The sequence below is a fragment of the Nansenia antarctica genome (assembly GCF_963989245.1).
Source record: "Nansenia antarctica genome assembly, chromosome: 1".
NCBI classification, from domain to species: Eukaryota; Metazoa; Chordata; class Actinopteri; order Argentiniformes; family Microstomatidae; genus Nansenia; species Nansenia antarctica.
This window is the reverse complement of record NC_137674.1, coordinates 22,630,052-22,652,057: the sequence shown is the minus strand read 5'-3', so window position 1 is coordinate 22,652,057 and position 22,006 is coordinate 22,630,052. Positions and strand designations below refer to the sequence as shown.

At 47.6% G+C, this 22,006-nt stretch overlaps 3 protein-coding genes across 3 annotated transcripts in view; all 3 read left to right on the top strand.

Annotated features, from left to right (window-relative positions):
* Positions 1 to 3,489, top strand: part of larp1b (La ribonucleoprotein 1B) — a 35,973-nt gene extending 32,484 nt beyond the window's left edge. The window contains exons 16-18 of the mRNA XM_080539389.1: positions 140 to 249; positions 647 to 774; positions 1,635 to 3,489. Of these exons, the coding sequence (XP_080395515.1) occupies positions 140 to 249; positions 647 to 774; positions 1,635 to 2,582 (1,186 nt within the window). The 3' untranslated portion in view covers positions 2,583 to 3,489. The remainder of the gene's footprint in view (positions 1 to 139; positions 250 to 646; positions 775 to 1,634) is intronic.
* Positions 3,490 to 5,301: 1,812 nt separating this feature from the next.
* On the top strand, positions 5,302 to 11,188 carry pgrmc2 (progesterone receptor membrane component 2). Its single transcript, XM_080533149.1, has 3 exons — positions 5,302 to 5,661; positions 7,382 to 7,537; positions 9,081 to 11,188. Exons 1-3 carry the CDS (start codon positions 5,310 to 5,312, stop codon positions 9,176 to 9,178), a joined length of 606 nt encoding a protein of 201 aa, XP_080389275.1. The 5' UTR covers positions 5,302 to 5,309; the 3' UTR covers positions 9,179 to 11,188.
* Positions 11,189 to 15,421: 4,233 nt separating this feature from the next.
* Positions 15,422 to 20,819, top strand: asmt2 (acetylserotonin O-methyltransferase 2; the record flags this gene model as incomplete). The annotated part of the gene is made up of 8 exons (XM_080545640.1): positions 15,422 to 15,502; positions 15,657 to 15,831; positions 16,045 to 16,174; positions 16,543 to 16,611; positions 17,855 to 17,973; positions 18,444 to 18,581; positions 18,958 to 19,080; positions 20,608 to 20,819. 8 exons carry the CDS (start codon positions 15,422 to 15,424, stop codon positions 20,817 to 20,819), a joined length of 1,047 nt encoding a protein of 348 aa, XP_080401766.1.
* Between the last annotated feature and the right edge of the window lie 1,187 nt (positions 20,820 to 22,006).

Genomic DNA, 22,006 nt, shown 5'->3' with positions numbered 1-22,006 from the left:
GTTGAGCCTTTTAAATCACTCCTCCACTGTCACTCAACTGCAGCTGTGTGTGTGTGTGTGTGTGTGTGTGTGTGTGTGTGTGTGTGTGTGTCTGTCTCTGTCTCTGTCTCTGTCTCTGTCTCTCTGTGTGTGTGTGCAGGTATGGTCTGGAGTGTTTGTTCAGGTACTACAGCTACGGTCTGGAGCGGAGGTTCAGGGCCGACCTGTTCCAGGACTTCCAGGAGGAAACCCTGAGGGACTTTGAGACGGGTAACTCCCTCCCTCCCTCACACACACTCCTGCTGTCATATCTCCTGCTGTCATATCTCCTGCTGTCAGCATGTCTGTCAGAACCTGGGGGGTACTCCATCAACGGCGCTAAAGGAAAATCTAGGCTTATTTTTGATGTCTCACAAGATTTATAACATTTCCGAAATAAGCCTAGATTTTCCTTTAGCGAACGTTGATGGGATACCCCCCAGGACAAACTTGTCAGATGGTAAACCTTAAAAACATAAAAGCAAAAAAAATAAAATAATTAACAAAACATAAAAGTTAACTGCAGCTTAACAAGGCTTGAGTTGGACTAAGGCTGTGTGTGTGTGTGTGTGTGTGTGTGTGTGTGTGTGTGTGTGCGCGTGTGTGTGTGTGTGTTGTGTGGGTCCAGGCCAGCTGTACGGGCTGGAGAAGTTCTGGGCGTTCCTGAAGTACTCTAAGATGAAGAACCAGCCCATCGACCCCCAGCTGCAGCAGCACCTGGACACCTTCAAACACCTGGAGGACTTCAGGGTGGTGGTGAGTGTCTGGGTCTGGGTCAGAGGGGTGGTGGTGAGTGTCTGGGTCTGGGTCAGAGGGGTGGTGAGTGTCTGGGTCAGGGTCAGGGTGGTGGTGAGTGTCTGGGTCAGGATCAGGGTGGTGGTGAGTGTCTGGGTCTGGGTCAGAGGGGTGGTGAGTGTCTGGGTCAGGGTCAGGGTGGTGGTGAGTGTCTGGGTCAGGATCAGGGTGGTGGTGAGTGTCTGGGTCAGGATCAGGGTGGTGGTGAGTGTCTGGGTCAGGGTCAGAGGGGTGGTGAGTGTCTGGGTCAGGATCAGGGTGGTGGTGAGTGTCTGGGTCAGGATCAGGGTGGTGGTGAGTGTCTGGGTCAGGGTGGTGGTGAGTGTCTGGGTCTGGGTCAGAGGGGTGGTGAGTGTCTGGGTCTGGGTCAGAGGGGGGGTGGTGAGTGTCTGGGTCAGGGTCAGAGGGGTGGTGAGTGTCTGGGTCTGGGTCAGGGTGGTGGTGAGTGTCTGGGTCTGGGTCAGAGGGGTGGTGAGTGTCTGGGTCTGGGTCAGAGGGGTGGTGAGTGTCTGGGTCTGGGTCAGAGGGGTGGTGAGTGTCTGTGTGTGTGTGTGTGAAGGGGAGAGGGAGACAGAGGCAGGGGTGGTGAGTGTGTGTGTGTGTGTGAAGGGGAGAGGGAGACAGAGACAGGGGTGGTGAGTGTGTATGTGTGTGTGAAGGGGAGAGGGAGACAGAGACAGGGGGGGTGAGTGTGTGTGAATGTTTGATGATGGATGTGGGAGTAGCGTGGCATTTTGTTGTGCTCATTGCGGAGGGCCTAACCTGTGTGTGTGTGTGTGTGTGTGTGTGTGTGTGTGTGTGTGTGTGTGTGTGTGTTGCAGCCTCCCTCGGGCGAGGACAGCAGCAGGAGGAGGCGCCACTCCTCCTCAGCAGGAGACGAAGGGAGGCGCAGGAGACACAACTCCACCTCCTCCTCCACCGCCGCCAAGCCCTCAGCTGTCTATCAGGCTGCTGGCCCCGCCCCCAAGCCCTCAGCTGTCAATCAGCCTGCTGGCCCCGCCCCTAAGCCCTCAGCTGTCAATCAGCCTGCTGGCCCCGCCTCCAAGCCCTCAGCTGTCAATCAGCCTTCTGCCTCAGCCTCTACGGCCTCTACCACCACCAAGGCCTCTCCCACCACCACCAAGGCCTCTACCACCACCAAGGCTTCTCCCACCACCACCAAGGCTTCTACTGCCTCTACCACCACCAAGGCTTCTACTGCCTCTACCACCACCAAGGCTTCTCCTCCCACCACCAAGGCCTCTACCACCACCAAGGCTTCTCCCACCACCACCAAGGCTTCTACTGCCTCTACCACCACCAAGGCCTCTACCACCACCAAGGCCTCTACCACCACCACCAAGGCCTCTACCACCACCAAGGCCTTTACCACCACCAAGGCCTCTACCACCACCAAGGCTTCTCCCACCACCACCAAGGCTTCTACTGCCTCTACCACCACCAAGGCTTCTCCTACCACCACCAAGGCCTCTCCCACCACCACCAAGGCCTCTACTACCACCACCAAGGCCTCCACCACCACCACCAAGGCCTCTACCACCAATCAGCCACCTGCCTCTGGCTCTAAGGTTTCTGCCTCTACCACCACCAAGGGCTCTACCACCACCACCACCAAGGCCTCTGCTGCTACCAAGGCCCCTCCAGCCACCAAGGCCTCCACTGCAGCGGTCCAGAACGCGCCCAAAGAGCCCACCAAGAGAGCCCCAGCATCTGAGGGGAGGAGGGCTGAGCCTGGCACCAAGACGGACGCTACCGCTAACGCTAACTAATGATCATGATGTTGTTGTGATGGAGGGATGTGATGGAGGGATGTCATCTCACAGGGGGACAGGAGGAGAGAGAAACAGTCAGAAACAAACAGCCTCTCTGTCTGTTCAGAGGAGGTGTTGTTGTGTTGTTGTTGTCAGACTGTTTAGGATGATTGATTTGATTGTTGTCATTTGATTTTTAAAGCATCACAGTAGGCAGGTAGAGAGTGAAGTTATCAAGGCGCTCGACAGCTCAAACGTTTACAGAATAATGCATTCCTGCATTGAATTAGTCAAGTGTTGAATTCTTTTGGGATGCCTTACATTTACATTTCAATAAGTGTCTTGACTTTTTTTATTTTTTTGACCCACTTTTTTAATTTTATTTTATTTTTACAGCTAATCTGGTGCTTTTTAGTCGTCTCTGGTGCAAGGTCCTAGCGAGTACAGTATGTTTTGGCAATGGTGCATACCGTAAGCATAGCATCAGATAGATTTACATTTCTCAAGGTATTTTGAATTCATTGGTTTGGGTCATAGGGGTCATGACCCTTACTGAGCTCATGGAGAATGGCAGCTTTCGATTAGTGTTCAAAACATTTTTATTTTAGTTTTATTATTATTAAATGGAGATGCAAGTTTTTTTCCCCCCTGGATTCCAACACATGTTCAGATGGGAAGGACGTCTTTTACCTCAACTGTTTGGGGTGAAAGTTTTGAAATTGACACCATTGCATCTATATTTCTATATTTTAAACAAAATGCCTTTGCAGACCTACTTCTGGAGTTCCTAGACAGTCAGGAGTCAGGCGTTTTGGTGGAAGTATTGGTCTTGTGCTGGATGGCCCATGTATTCTCCTATGACAGATATGCTTGTCTTCTCCTATGACAGATATGCTATTTTTATTGTGTGCTGCTTCTGGCTCCCTCAAGCAAACTTAAAGGGGGGTGGGGGCGGGAGGAGGTGGGGGTGGGGTGGGGGGGCGGGTTGGGGTGATTTTTTGAATCAGGAAGTATCTATCAACTTAATTACTTAGATGTTTTAAACTAGATGTCTTTCTAAAGTTATTTCTATAAAGTTAGAAATCTATCGGAGGTATGGTAATTTATTGTTGTTTATTGGATTTGACGGAATAGATAATTATTAGGTGTTTTTTGCTTTGACGCTTCATATTAAAACCATGAGGAAATGTGAATGACTGTGACAACTATAATTATGTATGAGCCAACATTCTTCAGATTCAAGAGGCTTTTTTTTAACTACATATCATTACGTGCTCACAGAGTAACATTATACAGCAGTTTACCCAAGACATCAAGAGAGATCTGAGTTGTGAAAGTGTTGGTTTTGAAAAATGTACATATTATACAAATCATTTGCAATTGATATTTCTTATTTTTTTTTCTGTTTGATTTTATTTTATTAATTCATTTATCGGACATTTGTTGCATCATTTGTGTGTTTGTGTGTGTGTGTGTTTAGTTAGCTATGCATGTTAATGCCAGACTTTCTTTTAATGAATTGTAAAATGTGAAAAGATATAAAGTAGGCCTACAGAATTGATTGAAAAACATCTGTTTGTGGTCTGTCATGTCCTTGTTTCACTTAATCAGTCATTATTACATTATCCTCTGGTGTCAGCCAGCCAGCCAGATGTTCCCTCTAACATGTGAGTAACAGAAGTGGCAGTGTTGAGGTCTGGACAGCGGTAATGTGTTCAGTGTCAGGGCGCTCCACATACTCCTCAAACACCTCCTCTGCCAACCCTGGGTGTGTCAGCCTCCTCACATGACGACACTACCTCCATGCTTGGCAGGGCTTCGGGTCCTAATCAAATAATGAAAAATGGAAGTACAAGAGTGCATGCATACTATAATTCTCTGGAGTATACTAGTATCAGGTCTGATACTCGGGACGTGTTGTCTTAAGGCTAGTACACTCAGGCCTGTGGAAGGCAGCTGTACTGTAATTATAATAAACACAGGTCTGGAGAGAGTTGTCACATAGAAGACAGAGCAGACCTGCTGTAGCTGTCAGGCAACATTGCAGTTGCAGCTGCAGAGTGGTAAGAAGCTGTTCTATATCGGCTGCAATACCAACCCCATGTTGGCGTCCTATAGAGATTAATATTTGTCCTATGTAACAGGTTGACCCATATTTGATGATACCTCAGTACTGGGTATGACATTCTGCACAAGCTCACTATAAACTGGCCTGTTGTTTGATTTCACAAGACAAGTCCATTTTATGAGAAATTAGATTAGGTTAGATCAGATTAGATTAGATTCAACTTTATTATCATCGCAGAGTACAAGTACAATACAACGAAATGCAGTTTAGCATCCAACCAGAAGTGCAAATATATAAGGGCATGATATAAATAGAAAATAGCTTTGTAATATTGCTGCCTATATTCAAAATATTCAATTTCCATCACTCGTGCATCAATAGCCCATTGTCCTGCCCGTGTCTTTGCTGGTGGCACCGTGAGTCAAGGAAACATAAAACTACTGCCGAGACTGAAGTACCAAGTTATTGACGCAGTCCAATCATATGAGACTACCAGCTGAGGGTGCGTTCGTAAACACGCTCTGGAAATCTGACCAGCACTCGTGGAACACCTCTTGTCCAATCAAATTACTTGGTCCCTTTGTGACGTTGAACTCAGTGTGGCACTCCGGCGCTCTCACAGGGAACTTACGAACGCGCCGTGAAGTGGGAGGGTTAGGGTTAGGGCTACCAGCAGGATGGCGGACGATGGAGACACTTCGAGTGGACCAGTCGACACCAGCGGCGGGCAGGGGACAGCAGAGGAGGCGGACAGCGGGCTCGGTCTGGGATACGGGATGTTGTTGAACGTCAGTGTGTTAGTGGTCGTGGCCGCGGTCTGCTACGCGGTGTACCGGCGCTGGGGCCGCAGGGTCGGGGCTGGCGCGGCCCGGGGAGGCGGGGAGGCCTCGGCTCTGCCCAAGATGAGGAGACGGGACTTCACTCTGGAGCAGCTGGGCGAGTACGACGGACTTCAAAACCCGCGGATCATGATGGCGGTTAACATGAAAGTCTTCGATGTGACCACCGGGAAAACGTTTTATGGGCGAGGTAACGTATGACCGTGTTCCGGACCGGGTCTGAAGTTGTACATCCATCGTCACCTGGCGAGTTAGTTAGCGTGCTAAGCTACAGCCCAGCTGCCTGCTCCGGCTGTCTGGGCGCGATAAGCTGCTACGCTAAGCTAAGCTAACCCTAAGCAGCCAGCTAGTAGCAATGCTATGCTAAGCTATGCTAACCCCTATCTCAGCCAGCTGGCTTCACGCATAATAACCCACGTCTGGTACAACTTGGTTGAGTGCGTTTGGTTTTAGATAGCGAGCTTTTTGGGCTATTTTGACACATGAAGGCAGCTTTTATTCAAAAACAATGTTGAAGAATATTTATGACTGAACGTTAGCTAACTTCTGTCAGGGCTAGCCTAGCGTGCTAACAGCAGCAGGTTGGTGTGTTGACGTGCAGAGCCAGGCTGGCTGGGCGCTGCAGGAGCACATTTTAAGAGACTGCTGTTGTGGAAAATATTACTTCTCTGTGTGTGAGAACAAAACCATGTTATGATCAACCCCAATAGTTTACTAATAAAACGCTTCAAGCTATTTGATCCAGGAGATCGATCTCCTTGGCTTGTGTTTAATATTCAATATTAACTGAGAGGAAAGCAGAAGAAGTATTATTATCCTCAACAACACTGGTAGTTCAACACAGTTGTTTGCAGTCTGGGACCAAGACAAAATATGACCCAACTCATAACAATATGATATCTGACTGCAGTCATTTCGAAAAGTCTGAACTTTGCGCCCGCGGAGCTTCCTGGACCACGTCAGCTAGTTAGACGCAACACTCAGCCCAGCTGGTGGAGGTTAGTAAGCAGGATCAGCTATTTTATATATATATTTATTTATTATAGCCTACAGTAGCTTCCAGTCTTAGGTTGGAGACCCTAATTAAGACGCTTTAAATATGAGATGCACCAGCTGCATTTCCTGGGTAGGATGTTATTTGTATTTAGAAGAAGATGATCCTATTAAAGACAGAGAGAGCAGATAACATTTCCTTAACATTGTCAACCTGACCGTCAACCCCCTGTTACATAAACATGCCCATAAAACACCTCACAGCTTGCACTCAGCAGTGCTGCTGGACAGACAGTCTAGCCTGGTATCAGTCATTGTTAAAAGCTATCAGGCTATTTTGAGTTGCTGACGTAGTAATATCCAGTTTTGTCATGCATAAGAGAAATCCGGCACAGCAAACATCAGATTTTCCCGTTCTGATCTGTTGGTTAACAGTGGCTTTTAAAATGTAAAGAAACGTTTGTGTTGAGCTTCTCACAGAGATGCTAATGTGACTCAAAGAGCTTGAGGGCTGAAGTACTATTGGTTTCTATTGCACAACACAGTAAATAGGGCCTAACCTTAATGCCTAGAGCTAAGGTCTCACATGGGGATCAGATGATGTCTGTTTGTAACTGAGAATCTGTTCTCAATTGATTATATCTGGTAGAATAAAAAAACAACACTGTGACAATTCTCTATGAAGTCAACACTTACCCTCATCCTCTCTTTAGAAGTACCAACGCACTAAATGAAATGTTCTGTTTCTGTTCACGTTCTTGTATCACTGTTTGCACTTCTTCTGGTTAGATGATAAACCACGTTTGCTTGTCTAGTACTTCTTGTACTCTGCCGTGACAGTTAAGTGATTAATCCTGATCTAACCTCTGGTGTGTGTGTGTGTGTGTGTGTGTGTGTGTGTGTGTGTGTGTCTGTAGACGGGCCTTATGGCATCTTTGCGGGGCGTGACGCGTCGCGGGGCCTGGCCACCTTCTGTCTGGAGAGGGACGCGCTCAGGGACGAGTACGACGACCTGTCTGACCTCAACGCCGTCCAGATGGAGAGCGTCAGAGAGTGGGAGATGCAGTTCATGGGTGAGGATGTTCACGCCTGCGCTGTGGTGGTCTCCCTAAAGACCCCTGGTCTCCCTACTGGTCTCCCTAAAGACCCCTGGACTCCCTAAAGACCCCATGTCTCCCTAAAGACCCCTAGTCTCCCTACAGACCCCCGGTCTCCCTAAAGACCCCCGGTCTCCCTACAGACCCCCGGTCTCCCTACAGACCCCCGGTCTCCCTAAAGACCCCCGGTCTCCCTACAGACCCCCGGTCTCCCTAAAGACCCCCGGTCTCCCTAAAGTCTCCCTAAAGACCCCCGGTCTCCCTAAAGACCCCCGGTCTCCCTAAAGTCTCCCTAAAGACCCCCGGTCTCCCTAAAGACCCCTGGTCTCCCTAAAGACCCCTGGTCTCCCTAAAGACCCCTAGTCTCCCTAAAGACCCCTGGTCTCCCTAAAGACCCCTGGTCTCCCTAAAGACCCCTAGTCTCCCTAAAGACCCCTAGTCTCCCTAAAGACCCCTGGTCTCCCTAAAGACCCCTGGTCTCCCTAAAGACCCCTGGTCTCCCTAAAGACCCCTAGTCTCCCTAAAGACCCCTGGTCTCCCTAAAGACCCCTGGTCTCCCTAAAGACCCCTAGTCTCCCTAAAGACCCCATGTCTCCCTAAAGACCCCTAGTCTCCCTACAGACCCCCGGTCTCCCTAAAGACCCCCGGTTTCCCTAAAGACCCCCGGTCTCCCTAAAGACCCCTAGTCTCCCTAAAGACCCCTGGTCTCCCTACAGACCCCCGGTCTCCCTAAAGACCCCCGGTCTCCCTAAAGACCCCTGGTCTCCCTAAAGACCCCTGGTCTCCCTAAAGACCCCTAGTCTCCCTAAAGACCCCATGTCTCCCTAAAGACCCCCGGTCTCCCTAAAGACCCCTAGTCTCCCTAAAGACCCCTGGTCTCCCTAAAGACCCCCGGTCTCCCTAAAGACCCCATGTCTCCCTAAAGACCCCCGGTCTCCCTAAAGACCCCCGGTCTCCCTAAAGACCCCCGGTCTCCCTAAAGACCCCCGGTCTCCCTAAAGACCCCCGGTCTCCCTAAAGACCCCCGGTCTCCCTAAAGTCTCCCTAAAGACCCCCGGTCTCCCTAAAGACCCCTGGTCTCCCTAAAGCTGGGGAAGACGACAGTTGATGTGTTATTGGTTGAGAATTCACAGATGATCATTACAGACAGAGTATTGGTTTATAATCTGCCGTTAGCCTCGTAGCGTAATTGCCTAAGTCGTGCTTCACTTGTGGTCAGCCGAGCCATCTTTGTATGTAGTGTCAAACATGCCTATGTCAAAGAGATGACTTGGGGCAGATGGTAATTTTGGAATGTAACAACAAGCTTTCTGATGGGCTGATGTCATAGAGGCAATAATGCACCGTGATTCAGCAGTGTTAGGAGAGTAGAGAGACAGATATCTCAATTTGGCCAAAATATGACTTAGATAATTATGCTATGAGGCTAATATGACTTAGATAATTATTCTATGAGGCTAATATGACTTAGATAATTATGCTATGAGGCTAACGACATGTCCCCTTTGCCCCCCAACAGAGAAGTATGATTATGTGGGCCGGCTGCTGAAGCCGGGAGACGAGCCGTCAGAGTACACAGACGAGGAGGACGTCAAGGACCACCTGAAACACGACTGAACTGTTACCCAGCGACCAAAGCCAGGACCCCTACAGCTGGACCCCCCCCCCCCTTTAGACCTGTTATTCTACCTGACCTCCCTCCCCCCCTTTAGACCTGTTATTCTACCTGACCTACCTTCCCCTCCTCCCCCCTTTAGACCTGTTATTCTACCTGACCTACCTTCCCCCCCTCCCCCCTAAACCTGTTATTTAAACCCTAATCTATTCTCACCTTACCTGCTCCTTACCTCTCCCTCACCTGTCCTGTCCTGACCCTTACCTGACCTTATCTGACCCTTACTTGACCCTTACCTGACCTTTACCTCTTCCTCACCTGACCTTACCTGTCCTGTCCTGACCCTTACCTGACCTCACCTGACATTACCTGACCCTTACCTGAACTTACCTGTCCTTACCTGACCTGACCTCACCTGTCCCTCACCTGTCCCTCACCTGTCCCTCACCTGTCCTTACCTGACCTGACCTCACCTGTCCCTCACCTGTCCGGCCTGCAGCTGTTGTGGACGAACGGGGACTCAGAGTCTCAACTTCCTGGCTCTGAGCTCCTCCCACTTCCTCCTACTGGTTTTCCACCAACAGAAACAAATTATGACAAACTGTTTATGGGGGATTTTAATGACATAAACATAAACATGGGTTTGTGCTATTAGTATAACTGAGAAAGGAAACGAAAAAGCAAAACATTTTACTCAATTTCTCCTTGGGGATGTCATTGTTGCATTAATGTGAAGAAGAAAAAAAACAAGCATTGTGGTTGTCACAGAGTGCTGGGTGGAGGCTGTGCAGAGAGCTGGATAGAGGCTGTACAGAGTAGTGGGTGGAGGCTGTGCTGGGTAGAGGCTGTACAGAGTAGAGGGTAGAGGCTGTATGGAGTAGAGGGTGGAGGCTGTACAGAGTAGAGGGTGGAGGCTGTGCTGGGTAGAGGCTGTACGGAGTAGAGGGTGGAGGCTGTGCAGAGAGTCTTGATAGTCAGAATGGTCAAAGGAGTCTGGGGGCGGCTGGGAACGTCTGTTTGGTTTGTGTTTCGTTCTTTCTGTCCCACTTCACTCCTGAACTGCTTTAGCATTCGATTCGTACGCTTATCAATCAATTAATCGATTGCCTGTGGGACTTTTTTGTTTAAGAAAAAAGAGTGCCCCACCCCCCCCGCCACCATCATCATCATCATCATCATCACCACCACCGTCACCACCACCACCATTACCATCATCACCACCACCACCATTGAAAGGCAGTGCTGTGGCCTAACCAAAGGCAGAGGAGAGGGGAGGAGTTGTATTTTTCCTGTTGTTTGTAGTGTATGCACTACTAGTTTATCTTTGTTTGTCACCATGTGATTGTATTTGTGGGGTAGCGTAGTGGGGGAGTGCAGGGATGGGGTGGGGGTGGGGGAGGGGGGGCGGGGCGTTAGTGGTCCTTGCCACAAAAAAAATGTTTTGAATCACTTCAGACGGAATCGTTGATTGGGAGTACAAAGGGAAGGTCACATGACAGGTCACATGACAGTTCTAATCAACCGACTGTTTGTGTTTACACGCCATCCATGTCAGCTGTACGTCTGTAGAATCCCCCCAGAATGGTCAAAGTATTAATTGTGCCTTATTTTGTTTGTTCTATACAACTAAAATTCTGACCAGTCACAAAAGAAGAAGGAGAAGAAGAAGGGGGCGGGGCTGTAAAAACCTATTCTTCACATGACGCTTTCTGTTGGAAGTGTTTAGAAAAGAGCGGTTTGTTAGGTTAGGTTTCTCCAGACTAGAAAGGCATGCTCTGGTAGTCCACGCACAGACTGGAATACTTCCCCACATCACAACCTTGTACATAGACCTTACAAATTACTCAGTGTTACTGCCATATTTATGTAGTTGACGAACTCCATATATTGCTGTGTTGTATTGGCCAAAAGCCCCATGGTTTGTGTTTTTTCTTTTTTTCTTTTCTTTGTTTCTTTTGCTGAAGTTCTTTTTAAACGTGGGTGAATTTCTAAAAGGAAAACGTTTAAAGTGTTGTGGGATCGGGGATGGGGGGGGGGGTAAATTCATCTTTGGGAGAAATGTCGCTTATCTTGTAAATATAGCTATCATTTTATTAAAGCATGTCAGCGATGGTGAGCTACGCTGGAGTCCCGCCATGTCATGTATTTAAATGTTGGGTGTGTGTCTGCGTGCGCGAGATAGAGGAAGGGATTTGTTCATGCATAATAAACTGATTTGGTTAATAACTTATGAAGTTATGTGTGATATTTACAAACCTTGAAGTATACTATTCATCAGGTCTTCTGACGCTGGTTTTCTCTTAGGGCGTTCACACCGGCAAAGAACCGTACCCTGGAACCGGCCGGCGCTTGGAGCCTGAAAATAAATAAATAGTGGTTCTCAAGCTCGTCAGTGGGTGTGTCATATTCTAGGCTGCAGAGACCAGCAAGGAGGAAGTAGACAAAATGTAATCTAATCTAAATCTAATCATTAGTGATCAAAAACAATATCAAAAGTTTCATTATTCTCTCTATCTTACTCACATGCTCAGCAAACGCACACGCGGACATGCGCGAACTATTCCAGTAAAGGAGCAGCTGATTAGTAAGAGAACGCATGTAGAAAGTGTCTTTTGTTTTGTTTAATAGAAAATTGTGTTTATTTCAGATACTGTAGTGGAAGATATTATCCTCTTTTCCAGTGAAGTAGCTGCCGTCTAGTTGTGAAAATGTTGTTTATCCCGCCCCTTCATCACCCATCGTTGATGACGCGGATGGTTCAGGATACTGGTATGAACGCGGGCTGGTTCTCCAGACAGCACCAAGGTTCGCGAACGCGAACCGGCACGGTTCTTTGCCGGTGTGAAAGCCCTATCTGTGTACCACATGTACAAAAGAAGAGATTTGGTGAGGCTGCATTCTCATGTTCTGCTCCAGATTGTGTCTCACTGCCAGTTTACATTAGGGATGCAACCTCAGCACATATGTTCAAGTCAAGACTAAAAACCCATCTTTTTAATTTGCCTTTAAATGACTAAATAATTAATTTGATTGGAGCACTTTGAGCTGCAATGTTTGCAGGAAAAGTGCTATACTAATAAAAGTTATTATTATTATTATCCTACAGTTTTCACGTTAGTTTCCTCATGGTCCATTTTCATCGTGGTTGCTCAGGTTGAAGTTCACAGGTTATATCAGTGCCTGCTCATTACATAACGGCTCATTTTTGCCTTTATATTTTACATTGATACAAATGTTACACTGCGGTTCTTCCAGATCAGATCAAATGATGGCGATGCACTCCCGAACTGATGCATAGCTACTTGTTAATTTACAAATGACAAAAATGCTGAAAATGTCCTGGAGTCTGGACCCTTGAGCCCAGCTGCTCGGCTGCAGTAGTGGAGTCGGCCGGAGGGTGTGATCGCCCCCTGGTGGCCAGGACCGAGAGGGCAGGACGGAACATCCCTCGGACTCATCGACACAGAAGTGTTTGTTTCATCTCTGAAGCTTCATTCACAAGGTTTGGTCGTCCGGTCCTCGGCTGGATCTACACAGCGACTGCTTGTCAATAATAACGCCAGTAAAGATCTAAAGAGGTAGGTCTAAACCCGGTCTAAAGTTAAACCCGGTCTAAACAACACAGCTCGCAGACAGCTTACATAACAGCCCAGAGGAATGTCTCTAGATATTGAAGTGTGCTTAGGCGATAACATCAGACTATCAGTTTGGCAGTTTGAACTTGGCAGGTTTTAAATCTTTAAAGGGTTTTAATGTGGACAGAGACGTCATGGGTCAGAGGAGCCCGGCGCCTCGTCGCGCTTATCTCGTCTAATATTTGTTTTGCAATGAAACTGTAAGAAGGTCAACAACACCACTTTAATTAAATGTCTGTTTTTACCACTATATTAACCATGGTGATATTCTATTAAAAGCGTGTCACACTTTTAGATTAAATTCAACTTTACTGTCGTCGCACAGAAGTACTTAGACAACCAGATGTAGTTTCTAACCAGACAGTGCAGAATACATGATCATTACACAGTGCATGGTGTTAATACAGTATAAGGAATAACGGTATAAAGACATGAATATAATACGTGAATATATATGAGATATATATCAATATGATATAGTTATGATATATATGTATAGTATGATATCTACAGAACAAGGGCAATAGGTCTTGAGGTATGTACCATGTAAGATGTATAATTAGAGACCAATATAATACATATGTAATGTGGTAAACAAGCAGTAGTAAGTCCTGAGTGTGCAGCCGGTAGAGGTATGAACACCGGTGATGTGGTTTTCTCCACTCGCTGCAGAGCCTCACTGATGCAGTTAGTCAGGATGCTCTCGAGTAGAAGTTGACCAGGATCCTAGGAGACAGCTGGGTTCTTCAGTCTCCTCAGGAAGTATAGACACTGCTGTGTCATTTTGACCAGGGTGGGGAGGAGATGAGGGTCCAAGACAAGAGAGGTCCTCAGAGATGTGGACCCCCAGGAACTTGAAGCTGGGAACACGCTCCACCTCCATCTCGTTGATGTAGATGGAGGAGTGTACGCAGCCCCCAGTTTTTCTGAAGTCCACAATGATCTCCTTGGTCTTCTTGGTGTTGAGAGCCAGGTTGTTGTCAGGAAGTCCAGGGTCCAGTTGCAGAAGGAGGTGGTCTTTAAAGTGAGCCAGGACCAACCTCTCGAAGCACTTCATGGTGATTTTCTGCAACCAAGTTCATGAGGTAGTGACATGAGGTAGTTTAATCTCTCGAATTCCTTGCTGCCAAATTCTGATACGCAACAGCAGCTACAGTGTGTAGGATATGAGGCTGAGGCAGCTACAGTGTGTAGGATATGAGGCTGCTACAGTGTGTAGGATATGAGGCGGCTACAGTGTGTAAGATATGAGGCAGCTACAGTGTGTAGGATATGAGGCAGATACAGTGTGTAGGATATGAGGCAGCTACAGTGTGTAAGATATGAGGCAGCTACAGTGTGTAGGATATGAGGCAGCTACAGTGTGTAGGATATGAGGCGGCTACAGTGTGTAGGATATGAGGCAGCTACAGTGTGTAGGATATGAGGCAGCTACAGTGTGTAGGATATGAGGCGGCTACAGTGTGTAAGATATGAGGCAGCTACAGTGTGTAAGATATGAGGCAGCTACAGTGTGTAAGATATGAGGCAGCTACAGTGTGTAGGATATGAGGCAGCTACAGTGTGTAGGATATGAGGCGGCTACAGTGTGTAAGATATGAGGCAGCTACAGTGTGTAAGATATGAGGCAGCTACAGTGTGTAGGATATGAGGCAGCTACAGTGTGTAGGATATGAGGCGGCTACAGTGTGTAAGATATGAGGCAGCTACAGTGTGTAAGATATGAGGCAGCTACAGTGTGTAAGATATGAGGCAGCTACAGTGTGTAGGATATGGGGCAGCTACAGTGTGTAAGATATGAGGCAGCTACAGTGTGTAAGATATGAGGCAGCTACAGTGTGTAGGATATGAGGCGGCTACAGTGTGTAGGATATGAGGCGGCTACAGTGTGTAGGATATGAGGCAGCTACAGTGTGTAGGATATGAGGCTGCTACAGTGTGTAGGATATGGGGCCCATGTTGAGGCAGCTACACTTGGTAACACTTATCCCTGCAGGCTAGTTAACAACATGGATGTAAACACAATCAGAAGCTTTCCCTCCGGATCACAGTTAGTACATAATATGTTACGGTACATGTGGGAAAACTAGGGTTAGGGTTATATACATGTACCGTAACACATACATATGTACTGTATCACACCGCAGTGATCTCATCTCTAGGCTAATAATACTATGCAACAATTACAAAGTAATTGCTTAATGACGACATGCATGTTAAAACCCAAAATAATAATATAATTATTATTGCTTTAACATGGCAGTTCCATAATACAACTTTATTGTATTGATTGATTATCCTAACTGTTTCTCTTTGATCTGGAAATGAACCGTTTTTAAAAAAAAAAAGTAATTTCTTCTGAGTGGGGCAGTCCCACTAATTTTTTTTATTGGACAGATACAGTGAAGACAGACAGGAAAGTAGGAGAAGAAGGGAGAGAGAGGGAGGGCATGTCAGCAGGGCATGGGCCGGATTCTAACCCATGCCGACATGGGCATATGTGTGCACTGTTAGACCGCGGACTGGACCACCCCAGGCCACGAACCGTTAAGTCTTACATAATCACTCCTCATTGCCTCTCACCGTTATCCCCCTGCAGGGCTTCATGTCATGGCAGAACACCTCTCCCAGAGCGAGCTGGACTACCCTTTCAAACTACTGGAGTATTTCAACGGCTTCAGAGTCTCAAAGGTTTTTACATTTGTATTTTTGTTATTGTAAACATGATTTACTGACAAGTCATTTGGCCTTCTTCCTTCTCTATTGTGCCGATCATGTGAAGACCAAACAAATATGTCAGACTGCCTGACTTCTCTATCACCACTAACCTCCCTCCTCCCAACAGGTGATATTCTCAGCGTGTGAGTTGGGGGTGTTCGACCTGCTGCTCCAGTCCCAGAAGCCCCTGGGGGCGGGGCAGGTGGCGGAAGCGCTGGGGGCCAGCCAGGACGGAATGGAGAGGCTGCTGGACGTCCTGGTGGGCATCGAGATCCTGGAGGTGGAGGTGGTGGAGGGGACAGGTGAGGCTGGCACACCTGGTGAGGCTGACACACCTGTATGGGACACGGTCCGGTCAGATGGGCCGCAAGTCGGCAACCAATCAAAATGTTCCGACTTTTATTTGAAGTTTGAAACACGGAATGTCTACGTTTTCTCTTGTAAATATGCCTTTCAGTCAGAATCGTCTGTTTAGCTTCAACAGGAACTCACAGGAGCTTCTCTCTCTGTGTCAGTTTGCTACAGCAGCACAGACGTGGCCAACCTCTACCTTGCCAAAAGCAGCGCAAAGTCCCTCCACGACATGATCATCTACCAGTCCCAGACCATCTATCCTCTCTGGAACAACATGGTGGACGCTGTCAGGTGGGTAGACAACATGGTGGACTGTTAGGTGATTAAACAACATGGTGGACGATGTCAGGTGGGCCAAGAAATGGCACGAGAACTAAATTGAACCAGAAAATGTAGAAATGGAAAGTGACACACTCATTAGTGACACACTCATTAGTGACACACTCATTAGTGACACACTCATTAGTGACAGAGTCGTTAGTGACACACTCATTAGTGACAGACTCGTTTGTGACACACTCATTAGTGACAGAGTCGTTAGTGACACACTCGTTAGTGACACACTCATTAGTGACAGCGTCGTTAGTGACAGAGTCGTTAGTGACAGACTCGTTAGTGACCTTCATATCAAGCGTGGTTGATTGTCACATCTCCTACAGGGAAGGGAAGAACCAGAATGAGAAAACCTTTGGCCTCTCAGCTGAAGACATCTTCCAGACCATCTACAGGTACTGTGGCTCTACCTTACCTCACATCATACTGTCATTTACTTTTTTAAGTTATCTTTTCTGAGTGGGGCAGTCCCACTCATATTTTTCTTTTTATTGATAGAGACAGTAGAGATTTTGACAGGAAGGATGGGTGAGAGAGAGAGAGAGGAGGATAGAGACAGTAGAGATTTGACAGGAAGGATGGGTGAGAGAGAGAGAGAGGAGGATAGAGACAGTAGAGATTGACAGGAAGGATGGGTGAGAGGGAGAGAGGAGGGATGACATGCAGGATATGTCCGTGGCCGGAATCGAACCGGGAACCCTGCGGTTACATGGTCGACACCGCCTAAGCTCCCCAGTACCGTCACTTACTGAAATGAGAAGTAGATGTAGATGTAGCGCAGGAAGACATTCACTGATGGAATGAACCTGAATAAAAAAGTAATGAAAATGTGTATGTAGTAATAAAATATTGATACGGTTTCTCCCCGACTCCTTCTTGTGTTGCATTGTTCTGTGTTCCTGTAGAGTCTTTGTACAGGGATGTGTTAACAAAGAGACCTCTAAGAGCTCAGCACACAGAGAGAAATCTCAATTGAAAAGACAGACAGATATAAAATTGCTCCACTATCTCTGCTAGAACACACTCGAATGGGTCTGACCCAGTGGCGACTGCGTGAGTCTGACCCACTGCTGTCTGCAGAGAGACAGTTCATTATTTATTTCTTTGTGCTCCGGTTCAGCTGACGCTGCGTTGAACAATTTGCCTCAAGGGATTTTTGTGTCTTTGGCTGGCTTGACATAGATCTAACAATGCAACACAGCGCTCGAATACAGTTGCAGTAATAACACTTGTATCTATATCTTTCTATTCCTTGGCTTATTATGTTGTTAAATGTTTCTCTATTTCTTTTCTCTCTATATATATGTATCTATTCTTGCCATTTTTATTATAATTTTTTTCTCTTACTATCCTTCTTTGTCCTGTATTTTTTAATACTGTATGTAAAGCACTTTGAATTGCCCCCGTTGTATGAAATGTGCTACACAAATAAACTTGCCTTGGCTTGCCTTAGGGCAAATAGTGCCAATTCCAAGTCATTATATTCTTCTACCAGATCGAAAACACAAATTATTTCGCTAATTTGATGTCTCAACTAAAATGTGTTTTTATCAGTGATCCATGTAGAAAGTGTATGTTGTTGTTGTTGTGTGTTTGGTTCTGTGTGTTGGTCCATCTGAGCGTGTGTGTCTGTTCCAGGTCAGATGAGGAGATGCTGAAGTTCATGGGTCTGATGAACTCCACCTGGGTGATCGACGGCCCGGACGTCGTCACAGCGTTCGACCTGTCCTGTTTCAACACCATGGTTGACCTCGGAGGTAACCATGGTTACAGCAGCAGTGTCAACTCAAAAACAGCATCCACACACTCAAACACTGTGCAAAAAACGTTGTTTAATGTGCAAGCTTTCGGGTCATAGACCTTCATTCTTCAGGCATTCTTCTTGCAGATAAGCTATAGAATCAAAGGCCAATGACTGAAAGTTAAACAACATTAAACTACATGTTTATCACCGTTTTGAGTGTGTGGATGCAGTTTTTTTGCACTCTATTGATACTCTTCAGTTCCAGCACCTCAGCTAAGTCTGATAACGGATGAGCGGTGGTATTTTCTATATTTTGTGGTGGTGAAGTGAAATTAACAAATGCAGGAAGTGTAATTCAAGTTGTAATTCAAACCTAAATTGTGAGGATAATTCGGTTCGGAACATGCAGATGTAAAGGTCAGTCAGCCTATCGTCCTGGTGATACGGCCTTGGTTATCCTGTTGGTTTGGCAACGTTCTCCAGGTTGTTCTGGTGCTCTTGGTCGTGAGTTGGTGAAGGCCTACCCCGCTTCCACGGTTACTGTGTTCGACCTTCCTAAAGTCATCCAGAACGCCAAGAAGCATTTTGCTGAAGAAGACGACACTCTTGTCTTCCAGGAGGGTGAGTGTTATCAGACGTCATCAAACTTACTTACACAGTAACAGTCAGATGATTCTATAGCTTATCTATATCTTTTTATTCATTGTCATTTATTATGTTGTTAAATGTTTATCTATTCATTTTCTCTATATATGTATCTATTCTTGCCATTTTTATTTCTATTTCTATTCTTTATTTTTTTATTTTTTTACTATCCTTTTCTTCTTTTTCTGTATTTCTTTTAATGCTGTAGTAGTGTATGTAACGCACTTTGAATTGCCCCTGTTGTATGAAATGTGCTATAGAGATAAACTTGCCTTGCCTACACCCCAGACATGCTGTTGCATCATTACTGAGAGGTTCTGCTCTGTTCTGCTCTGTTCTGCTCTGTGTGCAGGAGACTTCTTTGACGGGGACGTCCCTCCTGCGGACCTGTACGTCCTGGCCAGGATCATCCACGACTGGAAGGAGGACAAGTGTGTCCAGCTGCTGAAGAAGCTGTATGCGTGCTGTCAGCCAGGTGTGTGTTAGGGTCAGGGTGCTGTCAGCCAGGTGTGTGTGTTAAGGTCAGGGTGCTGTCAGCCAGGTGTGTGTGTTAAGGTCAGGGTGCTGTCAGCCAGGTGTGTGTTAGGGTTAGGGTGCTGTCAGCCAGGTGTGTGTGTTAGGGTCAGGGCTACTCAGCCAGGTGTGTGTTAGGGTTAGGGTTACTCAGCCAGGTGTGTGTTAGAGTCAGGGTTACTCAGCCAGGTGTGTGTTAGAGTCAGGGTGCTGTCAGCCAGGTGTGTGTTAGGGTGCTGTCAGCCAGGTGTGTGTGTTAGGGTCAGGGTGCTGTCAGCCAGGTGTGTGTTAGGGTCAGGGTGCTGTCAGCCAGGTGTGTGTTAGAGTCAGGGTGCTGTCAGCCAGGTGTGTGTGTTAGGGTCAGGGTTACTCAGCCAGGTGTGTGTTAGAGTCAGGGTTACTCAGCCAGGTGTGTGTTAGAGTCAGGGTTACTCAGTCAGGTGTGTGTTAGGGTCAGGGTGCTGTCAGCCAGGTGTGTGTTAGGGTCAGGGTGCTGTCAGCCAGGTGTGTGTTAGGGTCAGGGTGCTGTCAGCCAGGTGTGTGTTAGGGTCAGGGTGCTGTCAGCCAGGTGTGTGTTAGGGTCAGGGTGCTGTCAGCCAGGTGTGTGTTAGGGTTAGGGTGCTGTCAGCCAGGTGTGTGTTAGGGTCAGGGTGCTGTCAGCCAGGTGTGTGTTAGGGTTAGGGTTACTCAGTCAGGTGTGTGTTAGGGTCAGGGTGCTGTCAGCCAGGTGTGTGTTAGGGTCAGGGTGCTGTCAGCCAGGTGTGTGTGTTAGGGTCAGGGTGCTGTCAGCCAGGTGTGTGTGTTAGGGTCAGGGTGCTGTCAGCCAGGTGTGTGTTAGGGTCAGGGTGCTGTCAGCCAGGTGTGTGTTAGGGTCAGGGTGCTGTCAGCCAGGTGTGTGTGTTAGGGTCAGGGTGCTGTCAGCCAGGTGTGTGTGTTAGGGTCAGGGTGCTGTCAGCCAGGTGTGTGTTAGGGTTAGGGTGCTGTCAGCCAGGTGTGTGTTAGGGTCAGGGTGCTGTCAGCCAGGTGTGTGTTAGGGTCAGGGTGCTGTCAGCCAGGTGTGTGTTAGGGTTAGGGTTACTCAACCAGGTGTGTGTGTTAGGGTTAGGTATATGCATGCTGTCAGCCAGGTGTGTGTGTGTGTGTTAGGGTTAGGTATATGCATGCTGTCAGCCAGGTGTGTGTGTGTGTTAGGGTTAGGTATATGCATGCTGTCAGCCAGGTGTGTGTGTGTGTTAGGGAGTAGTAGCATCCATCCAGCCTGTCTTAGCCCTACGGTACATAACACTGTGTCCACATCTCTGTTCCTCCTCCTCCTCCTCCTCCTCTTAGTCTCTAACAGTGTGTCCACATCTCTGTCTCCTCCACCTCCTCCTCCTCCTCCTAGTCTCTAACACTGTGTCCACATCTCTGTTCCTCCTCCTCCTCCTCCTCCTCCTCCTCCTAGTCTCTAACACTATGTCCACATCTCTGTTCCTCCTCCCTCCTCTAGGGGGCGGTGTGCTCCTAGTGGAGTCTCTGCTGTTTGAGAACAGGCGAGGTCCGGTCATGGCCCAGATCTTCTCCCTGAACATGCTGGTCCAGACGGAGGGGAAGGAGCACCCCCCCTCCCGGTACCACAGCATGCTCTCCGCCGCGGGCTTCCACAACATCCAGGTGTGCCGGACCGGGAAGTCCTACGACGCCGTGCTGGCCGTCAAATGACCCCTGACCCCTGACCCCCGGCAGGGTTAGCTTCTGACTGGACATCGCTGAAGGAGTTAACACTAGAACAGCCGTGGGTGGGGTCATTAACACTAGAACAGCCGTGGGTGGGGTCATTAACAATAGAACAGCCGTGGGTGGTGTCATTAACACTAGAACAGCCGTGGGTGGGGTCATTAACACTAGAACAGCCGTGGGTGGGGTCATTATCACTAGAACAGTCGTGGGTGGGGTCATTAACACTAGAACAGCCGCGGGTGGGGTCATTAACACTAGAACTGTCATGGGTGGGGTCATTAACACTAGAACAGCCGCGGGTGGGGTCATTAACACTAGAACAGCCGTGGGTGGGGTCATTAACACTAGAACAGCTGTGGGTGGGGTCATTAACACTCGAACAGCCATGGGTGGGGTCATTAACACTAGAACAGCTGTATACTGTACCTACTATAAGAGCCGCCTCGGGGGTCAAATGACCATAGTCTTTACAATGGGAAGCTGCTACTTAAATTAGCCTGCCTCCTACACAGAAAAACTGCAAAATAGCTTTATACTAGCTTATCCTGATGTGATTCACAAAATGTAAGGATACTGGGTGGTAGAACGCACATATCTAGGAAAAGTCATGAAAGGAGGGTCCTGAAATTTGATTGAGTGCAAAGGTATAACACTTTGATAAATGACCCCACCCATGGCTGTTCTAGTGTTAAAAGTCTGCTGAAGGAAGTTAAGCTCTGCCAAGGCATTTCTGTGAAATTACTTTAGTTAGGTGTCTGGTGGTCTGCATGACCCTACCCTCTGTCCCAGGGCTGTGGGACTAGTTAGTTAGTTAGTCACCAGGTTGTTCCAGGGGGGGCTGTGGGACTAGTTAGTTAGTTAGTACCAGGTTGTTCCAGGGGGGTTGGCTTCTCCTAGGTAGTGTAGCTGAGCTAGCAGCAGGTTGGGGTTTGGAAAGCCTCAACTTCCTGTCAGATTCTTCCCTTATTGATCTGGATTTGTGTTATTGGCACCAGATTCACCAACTGTCACCATGTTAGTTAGCCAGAGAAGCACACTTAGTTAGTAGTTTACTAGTAATAGCACTGCATTATGCTATATAGTCGTAGAATTAGTTCTTAGTGTCGACTTGACTATGTGTGTCACCATGAAGAGAAGGTTAAGATGTGCCATATCAAGGTGAGGTTTAA

What these genes read in the sequence shown, in the direction of transcription:
- pgrmc2 (XM_080533149.1), top strand. Translation starts at nt 5,310, where the DNA reads ATGGCGGACGATGGAGACACTTCGAGTGGACCAGTCGACACCAGCGGC. An exon ending in GAAAACGTTTTATGGGCGAG is followed by an intron (nt 5,662 to 7,381) that starts GTAACGTATGAC and finishes GTGTGTCTGTAG; the next exon opens with ACGGGCCTTATGGCATCTTT. An exon ending in GTGGGAGATGCAGTTCATGG is followed by an intron (nt 7,538 to 9,080) that starts GTGAGGATGTTC and finishes GCCCCCCAACAG; the next exon opens with AGAAGTATGATTATGTGGGC.